Raw genomic sequence first — 13,725 nt, forward strand, 5'->3', positions numbered from 1 at the left:
CATTCTGCTGTTTTTGCTGTGTCCACTTGCTGTGTGATCTTCTTTATCTATTTCTCTTTTTATCTTCTTGTCTTTCTCCTCTAAGATTCCCTGGTTTGATTCTGGGGGACCTCTGATGTGGAGAAAGATTCCCTGTCAATTGTGTCACCTCAGTTCCTGGTCTCTGTTGCGTCTCGCCTTGACTCTCCCCTTGTCTTTCTTTTGTTGTGACATCATCTTGCTGCATGACTCACCTGCGCAGGCACTCGGTTTGCTGCGCCAGGCACTCACGTGGGCACTCAGGCTCACAGCACAGGCACGCTTTCTCTTCTTTTTCACCAGAAGGCCCCAAGGATCAAACACGGGTCCTCCCATACGGTAGGCAGAGGTCCTATCACTTGAGCCACATCTGCTTCCCTCCCCATTACTAAAAGTTACTCTCTCCAATCTGAATACCATAAAAACATGACCCAACTTTATAGATAAGAAAACTGGTGAATATCACAACTTAGATTTCTATTACGTGAAATATTTGTCTCATATCAGAGGCAAAATGAATACTTGGTATAAAAAGCAGGCCATACTCCTCTCTTGCCCACTGGCACATAAAGAGTAATAGTAATTATTATTTTTTAGGAGAAACTGGGGATTAAACCCTGGACCTCGTTCATGGGAAGCAGATGCTCAACCACTGAGCTATACCCACTCCCTGGACTAAAATTCTTAGCTTTTCTCTCTTTTCTTTTTATTCCATTTCTATTCTTAGCTTTTCTCTTTTAATCAATATCCTTCATGGTCTAAACTTTTTTCCCCCTTCACCTTATTTCTAGATTTAATCAATTCTCATTTATACTCTATTCTTTTCTTCTACGTATTTTACATAGGATCCTTTCCCTCCCCAGAAAGTAGTAGACTATTCTGAGGAACGATGTGTCCACAGTGTATCCAAATACGAGTAATTAAGTAAATGGCAAAAAAACTAATGTTGTATATCTAAAATAATTCACCAATAACTTAAAACACATATCCAAAAATTAAGAGAATAAATTACAATGCTGATAAAGTTCATATTAATATTTTCAAGGGAAATGAGAGCCTTTCATACAAAATAACTCTATTAAAGCAAAAGAGGCGAGGGTACAATATCAAAAAGTCATTTTATCAGTGGTGCTATTTTCTTGCTATAGTTGATGGTGTTTCAACACTTCAACTATAAATGTATAATATAAAGGATTTATAATCAACTCAGTTTTTAAACTCATGCCCTTGACTTAGATTAGGCAATATTAATAACAGAAGAGTAAAATCAGTATAAGATTATAAAAAAATTGAACAGCATTAAATTTACTTCTTGTCAAAAGAGGTTTACCCGTTTTGGATGCATTTTGCACTTGGAATAGAAATGGCACCCAATTTTAAGGAAATTGTTACTTTGTTTTTCATACGCAAAGCTATACAACCTTCATGTACCCAATACTCTGTTAACTGAAATTCCCTCGTTAATGAGATTAAAAAAAAAAAAAAAAAAGATATAGACTCCAAAGCAACTATCAAAGTATAGTATGTAGGTAAGCAGTAAGAAGAAACAACTCCCTAATATTTAGATAAATACACACTGCCTAAAACTGGCCTAAAGGATAAAGGAAAATACTTATCTAATTGCTATAAACATAAAAAGCAACTTATACTGAGCTTAAAGCTAACTTTTTGAAAGATCTAATATATTTCTCACTTTCAAACTACAGGAACAAAGTTTAGCACAATCTCATGTATCATAGGAAAAGATAATGCTTTTTATGCAAATTATGTCTCATTTCTAAGATTAAAAGTTAAATGGGGAGTGGGACAGTCAGGGACAGAAGAGGAAAACACAGAATGGTGCTCAAGAGCATTCCCAAGAGCTTGCCAAGAAAAACCACAGAATAAATTTAAAATTTACTAACTTTTATCAGGGAAGAAAAAGTTAAAATTAATTTAGACTACCATATTAGCAGAACGGTAACAGAAGCTTCTAACATTACTCCTTCAACAGAATGTGCTATTTTTTTAATTGTCTTTTTTAAAAATTGAAGATACACAGATCATAAAAACTGTTACATTAAAAAATGTAAGAGGTTCCCATATACCCCACACCCCCCCACTCCTCCCACATCAACAACCTCTTTCATCACTGTGGTACATTCACTGCATTTGATGAATAAATTCTGGAGCAATGCTGTACTGCATGGATTATAGTTTATATTGTAGTTTACACTCTTCCCCAGTCCATTCAGTGAGTTAGGGCAGAGATATAATGTCCAGCATCTGTCCCTGCAATATCACTTAGAATGTGCTTTTAAGAATTGTTTAGAAGAACTGTCTTTTTGTTAATGGCTCATAATTAACTTTTCTTATAAAAATACAAAACTTAGTTCAGATTAACACAAGATACAAAAGGAACAAAATAAGGTGGAAAAACATCTAAATCCATCAAATCAACTAGCAGCAATAATCCCTAGAGATATGCTTTTCTTCTTGAGAAAGTTAAAATCTTACTTAAAATCTTTGCAATCGGCATCCATTCCATTTGGCAAACCTCTGCCATTTATTTTAGAATCATCATCTCCTCCTTGTTTAAGATCTCTGTTTTGGTCCTCCTCAAATGGAGAAACCTTGCCTTTTTGATCTCCTTTCTCAGGTCCATCTGTTTCAGCATCTCTAGTGCCCTGAGGAAAAACAATCTGTTTGATTCTGGGTATTTAATAGAACACAAAAAAGGCACCATGGGTGACCTAAGACTATACTATAGTACATGTTAACAATGAAAGCACTGAATCTTTAATTTTGTAATTAACTCCTTTATTAAAGGTCAAAAACATTGAGTACAAGCCGGTGACTTATAATGGAAGGGCTAAGGCAAACTTTCAAAGCTGTGCTTAAAAAGCAGTACCACCAAACTGGATGACAACTCCATTTAATGCACATATAATTTTGTGGAATATACCCCCAAAACTTCAGACTTATGTTTATAGTTTCTTTCAGATCAAGTACTACCTTGAATAAATATTCTTAATCTTGCAAATTATCTGCTTTTAAATTAACGAGGTTTGATATTTTTTAAAACATGGCTAAGATTATGAATTTCCATAATTGTTCCATCATTAAGTATTCAAGAAGTGGCCAAATGAAGAAAACAAGAGCACCAACAGCTTAGCTTCTAAATTTCCTTTAGCTCGATCCGTTAGCTCTAGGAAGCAAAGGGACAGTAAACTAATTTAAAGAAAACCATCAAGGACTACTGATGTTCAATGTATGTAGAAATTTTAATTAACTTTATTTTAAAAGTGTTAAAAATGTATAGAGTTGATAGTAATACATTATAGTGAGTAACAGCTGATTACAAATCAGAATGTGGCTGAAAAGGGTAGTCTAGGGATGTAAATGCCAAATGAAAGAAGCTAGAGAATAACGTAGGGACTAAATAATACAGTAAACCCAGAGGTGGATGAGAATTGTAGTTAATGGTACAGATGCAAGTGTCCTCTGTGAGCAAGAGCAGATGTACATTACTACATGTAGGGTGGTGGTAATGTGGAGAAGCAAGCAAAAAATACAACTGGAATAACCTATGGACTGTGGTTAACAGTAATGATTTAATATTCAGGCATCTACACCAAAGATGTTGATAATGGGAAATACGGAAAAAGTGCCAAATGTAGTATACGGACCTGGTAATAGTCTGATATTATCTCATAATCTATAACAAATGTTCCCACCACGGTGTGCTGTGGTGTGTTGATAGGTGTTGTAAGGGAATTCTGCACATGTGTATGACTATTTTGTAAGTTTACAACTTCTGTCATGAAAATATATTTTAAAAATAATAGGATGGGTTAGGGGAAAAATACATCACATTTAAGATAAAGATTATAGTCAGTATTAAGATTTTGATGATATTCTTTCATAATTTGTAACAAATGCCTCACAACAATGGAAGGTGTCGGCACTAGATTGATGTATAGGACCCCTGTATGATGTTATGCATTGTTAAGTACACAACTATTACTATACAATTATTGTTTATGTTTATATATGAATGATATAGTTCAATAAATTTTAACAAACCATCAAGCAAATATGAAATATTTCTTTATTCAAAATACTTACAAAAGTTCCCTTCCTAAATCTAGAATCCAATTTATCAGCAGGAGAGGAACTTAATACATATTCTACCATGCTCACACCAAGGCCTCCACTTTCTGATCGCGGAGACAGTATTGCATTTACTTCACTGTTTCCATGAAAACCTTGTCCAGATCTTCTCTGTACCATAATAGGCTGGGACATTGAATGGTCTGTTTGGAAGAAAGAATATAATTATGTACCTGTACCTTTAACAACAACAACAACAAAAAGTATTTATACAATATACTAAATTAAGAAAAATCACATAGTTTTATTGTGAAGGTTATTATAATCTTTATAAAAAGCTTTTCATTCTTTTGAGATTCACTGACCTAGTCACATCTTTTGAAAATACAGATGGGAAGAGCCATTTGATAATAAGTAAAATTCTTATGTAAAGAACAAGCAAAACACAAAGGTCGATGGAGGGAAAAAATTAACCTGAAGGCTAAATTGCCTATAAGCAATGTTCTTTTGGTAAAATGGAGTCATAACAAAAACCTTCAGGGAACAGATCCCGAAAAATAAAAACAATATTTCACATTGGCAGAGGCACTTCTCAAACTGACAGTTACGTTACTGGACAGATTCAGAATGCATGAATATAGGTCTGGAAAAACAAACAAGTCTGAAAACATGGTTATACCACAAAATTTTCTGTTCTTGGTGAAAAAAAATAAGTATCATCCAAAAATCTTTTCCAAAAATATCCTTCATGATAGCATAGTTTCCTTTTTGTTTGTTTAAAACAAAATGATTCATCTGGTATGAATAATTACCTTTTCTATATATTTTTATAACAAAAAGAATAGCAATACTTAATATCCAAGAGCTAATGGAATGCAAACAGAACATCCGATGCAACATTCAGAATTTTTGCTGAATTTTTTTTTTAAGTTACCAGCTACCTCCAGTTCCTGTGTGCAAAGGTTTAATAGTTAGCATTGGTTCTTACTCTTAATGGGCTAAACTACCAAAGGGGTAGTCAGTCATTATTTCATTAACTGCAGTAGTTTTTAAATGTTTGCTGCTTTTGTTGAGGCAATCATAATGGAGTAAAAGCGCTTCAATGAAAATAATACAGGACACCACTGGAACAGAAACAGGCATCAATCAACTCTTCCCAATCTTAGTGAATCAATCTCAAACAAAGTGATGCATAAACTAAATACAAAGGGTGAAGGGTTAAAAAATGAGCACAAAATTGGTTGAAGGAGGGGGCAGAAAGAGCCAGTTAGAAAAACTGACATGTTCAAAGGTCTGGAAGTGCTAGGAGAACATAATGTAATTGATAATTACAAGTAGTTCAGTTCAGCTGAGAAGGGAGCACAGTATAAAATAAAGCTTTCCAGGGTTAAAGAATGAATCTTCCTTAGAATGACAATTCACCTAGAACAAGAAATGCGTTCTTCGTATTTGTACATGCTTGGCATTAAAAAAAAGTCCAGAAAACATAAAATTCCATTCATTTCTAATATTCTCACATTTCCCGGTAAAGCACTAATACCTGTATAACTAAAAGAGTTAAGTCTGGAGGAGTGATAGAAGGAACTGACTGAAGTTATAAACTTTACAATAATAGGAACATATAAATGTGTTGCTTAAATGTTTGATTGCTGATACTAGTTGTGCTCCAAATATAGCATAAAAAATATTTCCCAACCATCTATCTATCTTGAAAACAATCTCTCATTACCATGTTGTGCTTGAGATGCTTTGCTTTGAACACCTCTAAAATGTGCAGCTCAAGTGGGTGAGTGCCTGCTTCCCATGTATGAGGTCCTGAGTTTGAACCCCAGTACCTCCTAAAAACAAAAAAAAAAACAACAACAAAAAAGCCATCTCTCATTGGGGAACAGATGTAGCTCAGTGGGTGAGTACCTGCTTCCCCTGTATGAGGTCTTGGCTCTAATACTCAGTAACTCCTTTTAAAAAAAAAAAAAAAAGGTTATGGTAAGTCAAGTAATTAACCATTCTGTCTTTAAAATGAAAATCAAAATTATGTCCATCTACCGAGGCATCAAAACACACGTGATTTTACCAAAGAATGTACTTTTTGTGGGGAGAAAGTGTTCCAGTACAAATTACTAGTATTTTAAATTAACCCAATCTAATTCAGGCTAATTCTAATGCAGAAAATGAACAATCCTTGAGGACAAGGATCATATCTCATTACCTTTGTTTCCTCCAAACCTGGCATAAGTTGGCTGAATTCCTAGGACATTTCCAACATTTTAAGGAAATTTTAGTCTCAATTAGTTGTTACCAAAGTTTCTAACCCATTTGGATTATGAGAAGTACTATCACCAAAACAGTCTAGAACTTCCAAACCTTTTTGGTTTGAGGCAATTACTTCAGATTAATGATAACTTGTATTTTTAAAACTATAGAGTTTAAAAACCTTTAAATATATTTTAATGATTTGGAGAATAAATAACCACCTGGCAGTTTACACTCAAAATATAAGGTTAATTTGATAATTAAAATCCCGAAATTAGTTTTTCAAAAAAATTTGATCATTTTGCATAGCTGAAGCAAACTGCATTAAACTCAGCTGTAAAGAGAGAAAACTTATTTATAAAAATTCATTTTGGTAATTCCATCTGCACATCTTTCATACTTTACTAGTCAAAAACATTAAAATATATTATTAGAAAAATCTGCTGGCTACTTTAAGAATATATGCTCCCTAGGAGTTACACTCCTTATTTGCCAGTTCATTTCCCCTTAACAGTTTTCTCAGACCTGAGTCTCTATCCACTACTTATTTCCAGAAATCAAAAAAACTCAAAACTCCGCTCCTTTTCTGGGACTACTACATTACTGAGTGACTTCCTTTCCTGGTGTGACAAACGTCTAATAAAGCTACAGCGGTGAGCTACAATTAGATAAATCAGTCTTTCCTATCTAATACAATTTAAGGTTGAAAGTTTCTATGGGTAAACTAATTTGTCATCAGTTTAATGGAAATTCAGAATCAGAGTTCATTTTAAATAAACTTAAAATCTTACGGTGACAAAAACATCTAGCCAATAGTTGCGCTGTCAAAGGTTAAAAGTCATAAGAAAATGTGCATTATAATAATTTATGAAATCTTCAACAAACGCTACTACAACTTTTCTCCCAATATATCCTAGGGGTAAAGAGGATTTGTTTAAAAAAAAACTTTGAATAAATTCATAATTCTCACACATATACCAATAACTTACGAGAAGTTCCCCATGCAGTCTCTCTCCACTCATCATCCCCAAGAAATATGCCTTTTTGTCCATCTTTTGTTGAATCATCAGGTTCCCAAAACTTTTTGGTAGGTAAAAGCTATTTGGAGGAAAAAAAAAAAAGGGAAGCAAATAATTACATTTAAATTTTATCCTAATTACAAATGACTAATATGTAGAGAGGGGGAAAGCAAATCTAACACTGGTATGTACTAGTCAGTCTATGTTTAGGTACTGACTCTAGTAATTCTAGACCTGAGTATTTAAAAGTCCTCTTCTGACTTCCAAATCTTTTGGATATTATGAGACTTTCTTTATATATAAATAAGGCTTACTAAATTTCACACTCAAGAACCAACAATGTTTATAGGAATGATTAAAGATTTTCTTTCACTTCCACATAGTGAAAAAACAGCCCTTGGATTACCACCTATCCTAGTTTCCAGAACAGAAAATATTTTTCATTTTTGCTTCAGTTACTCAATGGAAGTTAACCTCACAATTCTTACTAGCTCCCACATACTAACAATCTGTCAACCCCAAATTGGGATACTTTGGATGGCAGAGATACATACAAAAGAACTCAAATACTTTTGAGATAACAATCTCCAGTCTCTATGCGGTATCCTATATTGTGACAGACACAGTACATAAAAATGATACAACCATTCACTGATTATTCAAAATGCACACTTAGCTAACTTCTATTCATTATTAAACACTCATCCAGGTCTGTTCTCTCTTTTGTCTGACCACTCAGAGGAGGTGGAATGAGGATATGTTTAAGAGTATACTAGTTTTCTAAGGTATGCATTTGGCATTTATCTTCTCAGCCCACAATTAGGTGCCCAGTCTTTCAGTGCTCATAGTTAAACTTGTGTATCTATCTATTACTGCAGTGATCCTACTAAATTACCTGTGTTTGCCTCCTTAAGGGCATGGTGAGCTCATCTTTAAAGAGCTCACAAGTATAAAACCTAACTATAATAGAATGTAACCTAGTAATACCCAAATTGGATCTGAAAGGTAAGAGGGAGAGAAAGAGAATATACGTATGTGTATTAGGGGTTGAAAGTGGGAGTGGAAGATGAAGAAGGCACAGGAAAAGCATGAACGAAGGCAAAACTTTAAAAAAATGCACAATGAGGAGAACAGAGTATGAGATGGAGGAACCAATGGAGGAAGGTCAGAAGTTGAAGCTAGAAAAGCTAAGTCAGATCAAGAGGAACTTTAAAGGCAAGCTAAGGAAATGGGATGTTAAATGAAAGCCATAGGGAATCAAGAGAGGTTGACAAGAGGGATATGACTATGTTTCAGAAAACAACTCAAGTGGCAGTAAGAATAATGGATAGAAAGGAGGAAGGATTAGGCAAAAAGAAACCACTTGTGGAGGATTATAGCAGGTTCAAGATGCAAGAATGAAAGAGGGGAGGATTGGCAGAAAGATAAGAGAAAATAAAACGGTTCTGAGAAACATCTGGGAAAGCCAATAGGATCTGAATACAAGTTAGGGGGGAATGGGTGTGGATGAAAGGATAAAAACTTAAAAAATTTCGGTAATAAGGTAGTGCTGATGACCAAAATGAGAAAAACAGGAGAACAGCAAGGTGTTCTGCTCTGGTTTTTGAAGGAAGGGGGAAAAATTCAATTTTGACATTTTCTAATTTACAGATCTTTTGCTGAACTAAATAGTTATAATATTAAAGGAAACTAACTTCACCTACTTTAAAAAAGAAAAATTTTTACTTATTAGTGTCTTCCTGGGCTGCAAATGCTTTGTATTAAAGTACAGACATTTAACAATAATCTACTCTAACAAAAATACCAGTAAGTAAAATGCTTTTTTTTTTGACTTAAAAAACAACCACCTCATCATAAAAGACTCATGTAAATATTAAATCAAAATGTAAAGCTGATAACACATTAAAGAATCACATTCAATATATTAACCCCCATTAACAGATCTTTAAAATAAGCCATTTTGGGCAGAAGAAAATAATTCCTGAGAAAATAAAAGAGTGATTTCATCCATACTTCATTTCTTACAAGAAAAATGCTTTAATATCAAAATAAGAGTAACAAACAAGTAATCTAAAATAAAAATTAGTTGTATCAACAAACAGAAGCATTTACTACATATATATATAAGTGGCTGAAACATATTTATCTTAAAATCACTGAGTAGACTATGAAAATAAAAAGTCAAGCACATATCAAATGTGCTAATTTTTACCTACATACTATGCAATATGAGCATTTCTTCAATTTGCAAACTTTCATATGTTATGCACTGGACTAAAATTTAGTAGTTAATAAATTAAGACTTCGCTTATTGAAGGCCTACACCAACATTTAGAAACCTCTGTGACAGTTTAAACATTGATTTCAATTATTCAAATACTTTTAGAGAAACTACTAGCTTATAACCAAAAATAGATTAAAAAGGATTAAATATAGGGCAAGGCAATAATTCAGGGTGTTAAACAGTTCTTTTTTAAAAGTTCAGCAACATATTGACTAGAATAGCAACAAAAATAAGAGATTTGCCCCTGGAGACTCTTTTACTTTAGTAGAAATGAGGAAGCATACTACAGAAAACAAGGGCGGAGAGATCTTGAAGATCTATAAAATATAATATCCTATACCATTTCATATTAGTTTTCCAACTCACAAAAGCTCTAAACCAAGGCCAGGCAACTCACTATTTCTTGTCAACCTGCTCCTCTGGTCTCCTACCTAAGAGATGATGACTGAATGAACGTACAAATTCATTTTCTAGCTGTCTACCATTTTATTTGTTCTTTTCTTCAGAAAGCATTAATGGCTTGTTCTGTCCATCTCCACAAACTAATTAGTCAACATCCTAGAATAGTGCCTTAAAAAAAAAATCCTGCTAGAAGGATTTATGCTATGAAGTGCATTAACACTAAGATTTCATAGTACAAATTGTTTCATAAAATCCCAAAACCAACAAATTAACATACTCCAAAAAATTAAAAGGATTTCAAGTTTAAACACCCATATTATGATAGGTATTTCCAAAACCTATCATCCAAAGTGGGATATTTTAGAGAAAGGGGGCTCTATTAATAATTATGCCATAACAACAGGTATAGCCTCTGGACAAATTAGAATGTAAGGGTCACCATATTTATCATGGAAGTTCATAAAAGATAGGTATTGATGCTATTAACTAAATTGTCAAGAGACCCAAAACCACAAGGTAATTTCCTGGAAGTCCAGAATGGTGCTTTTCCAGACTTTATTTTTTTTGTTAATAAAAGACATTACAACGACTTATCTTTTTTCCAACTCATACATTTCCCCAAATTGTCTCCATTCCAAATATCACATAATATCATCAGCAATGATGTCACTTCCAATGGGAAGTAGTATTGTGAACAGTTAAGACACTCATGAATTCAAACCACTGTTCAACCACTATCATGTGGACCTGGGCCAATCAGTTAATCTTTTCAGCTTCAGTTTCCTCATCTGTCAAGTAAGGATAATAATAAAGACCCTGTCAGAGTTCTCATGAGGTTAGAATGCCATAATGTTAAGCAAACTAGTTGGCACAGCATGGAGCACATAGCAGGCACATAAACATTATAAAACATGAATAGCACAAAGGCCAGCAACATTTAACCAGGTAATTAGTTCAAAGATTCATTACAAAGATCTCATACACAGCCGGTTGCCTTCTTTTTTCTTGAGTCTTTGAGTGTAGGAGGGGAATCACGACTCCCCACGTACTTACGAAGAATAGTTGCCTAGTATTTTGCATAAGGAAACAATCAGGTTTAATAAACTGTCCAAGGTTATATACAAAGCTAGCTAGTAAATGGCAGCATAAGGATTCGAACCCTTATTCACTTAATTCTGAGGCCTATGCTCTTTATATTTAACTACCATAAAAGACAGTCTAAATCATCAGTATTTCTGAACATTTCCAGTATGAGAAACACAATGAGATAAGACAATGTAAGATATTATCATGATACATTTTCCCATATAAGGTGGACATTCATTATAGTAGATAAAGACTGAGATTGTTGAACAATGTTTGAAACACCTGATTTCCATGCCAGTTATCCCTAAGAGTTCAGATTAGAGGTAGAACATTCAAAAGACACATGTGCTTCAAACAAAAGGCTACCACTATCTTCAAAGAATTCCATTCTTATTCAAGTTCATACCACTAATGACAGATCTGAGAGAAAACAGAAGTTTCTTTCTCCCTATCCACTATGTTTTCCCTCTCACTAAACTACCTGGGATCTTAATACAAAAATATTTTAAGTTATCACCTCAGAAAAGAAAGGAGGTAACATTATTTATCATACCAACCTATGAATACAGTGCCAAAATACAACATATTAAGCAGTTGATTACCAGTTAAATTCTGAGTTCCCTCAGGAACTTTAGGCACAGCCCTCTGCTCTTATTTAAAACATTATATTAATGAATCTGAGTTCACATTCCCATGGTTTAGCTTTGCTCTTTTTAAACCACTTGGCATAACTCTCATCAGTAAGGTCTTCTGACCAAAAAGAGTGCTATTAGTGAAAAAATGGAAAGGATGAGTGTATTAATAGAAAAATACACTTTTGTTCCTATTTCTGGATGAACAACTATAAGGGACTGTCCTCTGATAATGGGTTAGTAAAAGTCATCACAATCTACAGGAAAAAAAACAAACAACAGCAACAACAAAAAACCAGTACATTTGCAATTAGTTCTGTAAGTAAATGCAGCGTTTTGGACATTAGAGATGTACAACAACTTAAGACATAGAAAGCAAAAACTTTATTCTTTAAAAAGTCAAGACCAGGGCAATCCATTAAAAAAGGATTTTTGCATTAAAAAAAAACAACAACAAACCAAAAAACCCAAGCAATTTTAGAAAACTCAAGAGGCAGAAACTCAAGGCTATTTTTTTTTATTACAAGAATGAATTCTGGGATAAAAACAAAAACAAAAAACCTCACCTGTCAGGAAAGGAGGAGAAGACTGGTGAGAGAGAGACAGGCAAAGAAGGAAATCCCAGAAGGTTCCCTGCTGCCTGTGAGATGAGGAAAGATAGAAAGGCTGGTGGGAGACAGAACCCAGAGACAGAAATTGGAGTAGGTTTCTTAGCTACTTCTTAGATGTAGCAGTATTAACTGGTAAATAATAAACTGTTGCGGAAAAGAAAATTAGTGAATAACAGTGTATTTAAAAATGTATTTTTTCTGGATGAAGGTCACTAATGCAGTATAACTTGCTGCTTTTCAGCAGGGTAGCAAATAGCCTAGAATCCTAGTCATGTTTACTCTGCACACTGACGCTTCCATTAAGAAAGCCTGGATTTATGTTTATTTAGTTTAACAAACTATTCCATCCAACTCCTCTTCTGAAAACTCAGATACATCCTCCTCCGGCCCCAAATAACTAAGCTCTGTCAACTACCATTTCTGATAATGCCATCTATTTGACCTGCAAAAATGTCTTTGGATTTGTCAAATGCTATATTTAGAAAAAAGAGAAGAGCCAATTTAAAAATACATGTACAATGCAGGTCTGCGAAGTAGTATAGGAGTCTAACTAGAATTAGGGTAGGGGTGTGTACTCTTACCCACTTTTAAGATCCGTTATTTTGCTTCCTTTCTAAAGACCAAAGAAAACAACAGGCAGGGGGAAAAAACGAAAGCCCTTTCTAATGGCATCTTTTTATTCCTCTGTGGTGAAAATAATGCCTAAGCAGCCAATGCACTGCAGTGAAGCTGTAGTTTTGGTTCGTTTTAATAAAAAATTCTTCCCTCTCTCACATTTTATTTAGGGCCCAGAATTTTACCTTATGCACTGGACTAACAAGTTTATGTTGGCAATACTTAAGCTTAAGCACCTTAACTCACCCTTAAATCAGTCCTCTGAAATTGACAAACTCTTTGGAAAACGCTGTTCTGAAGAAGGGGAGGGTTAGCTAGCTGCAGGGTGCCCTCTTGTGGCCCAGAGGAGTGACTGGACTCTTTTTCTGCATCTGAAGAGCACAGCATTGGATGGTGTGAGTCTCATGCAGGTCTCTAATCTACCAAAGTAAAATAATCTCCAGGAGCAAGCAGTTAATTACATCTTAGGTCTGTTCATTGTTACTTTCTATTATCAAAGTCCACACCATGTTAGGTATTAAGAAAATGACAAAGTAAAGATGAGACCACAAGGGTTTTCATAATTAATTTAAAAGTTTTCTAAATATTCTTAGGTATATAGAAAACTAAGTATTTCTGAAGTCTTAAACATATAACAATGAGGTTAAATGCGGTGCCCTGAATGAAAATTATAGATTAACAGGAGTGATAAAATCCATTAAAAATTCTGGAGT

General features: G+C 34.2%; 1 protein-coding gene across 19 annotated transcripts in view; it reads right to left on the reverse strand.

The window, feature by feature from the left end:
• PUM2 (pumilio RNA binding family member 2) overlaps positions 1–13,725 on the reverse strand; it is an 86,502-nt gene that overhangs the window by 52,022 nt on the left and 20,755 nt on the right. For 8 of the 19 annotated variants that reach the window (XM_058287667.2, XM_058287668.2, XM_058287666.2 and 5 more), the window contains exons 3-5: positions 7,353–7,461; positions 4,126–4,313; positions 2,515–2,684 (exon numbers count right to left, since the gene is read on the reverse strand). In XM_058287667.2, the coding sequence (XP_058143650.1) occupies positions 2,515–2,684; positions 4,126–4,313; positions 7,353–7,461 (467 nt within the window). Of the gene's footprint in view, positions 1–2,514; positions 2,685–4,125; positions 4,314–7,352; positions 7,462–12,352; positions 12,453–13,258; positions 13,384–13,725 lie in introns of those variants that run through there. The other 11 variants (XM_071211897.1, XM_071211891.1, XM_071211888.1 and 8 more) reach the window with 3 other exon arrangements.

The sequence above is a fragment of the Dasypus novemcinctus genome, chromosome 25, assembly GCF_030445035.2.
Source record: "Dasypus novemcinctus isolate mDasNov1 chromosome 25, mDasNov1.1.hap2, whole genome shotgun sequence".
Lineage (NCBI taxonomy): Eukaryota > Metazoa > Chordata > Mammalia > Cingulata > Dasypodidae > Dasypus > Dasypus novemcinctus.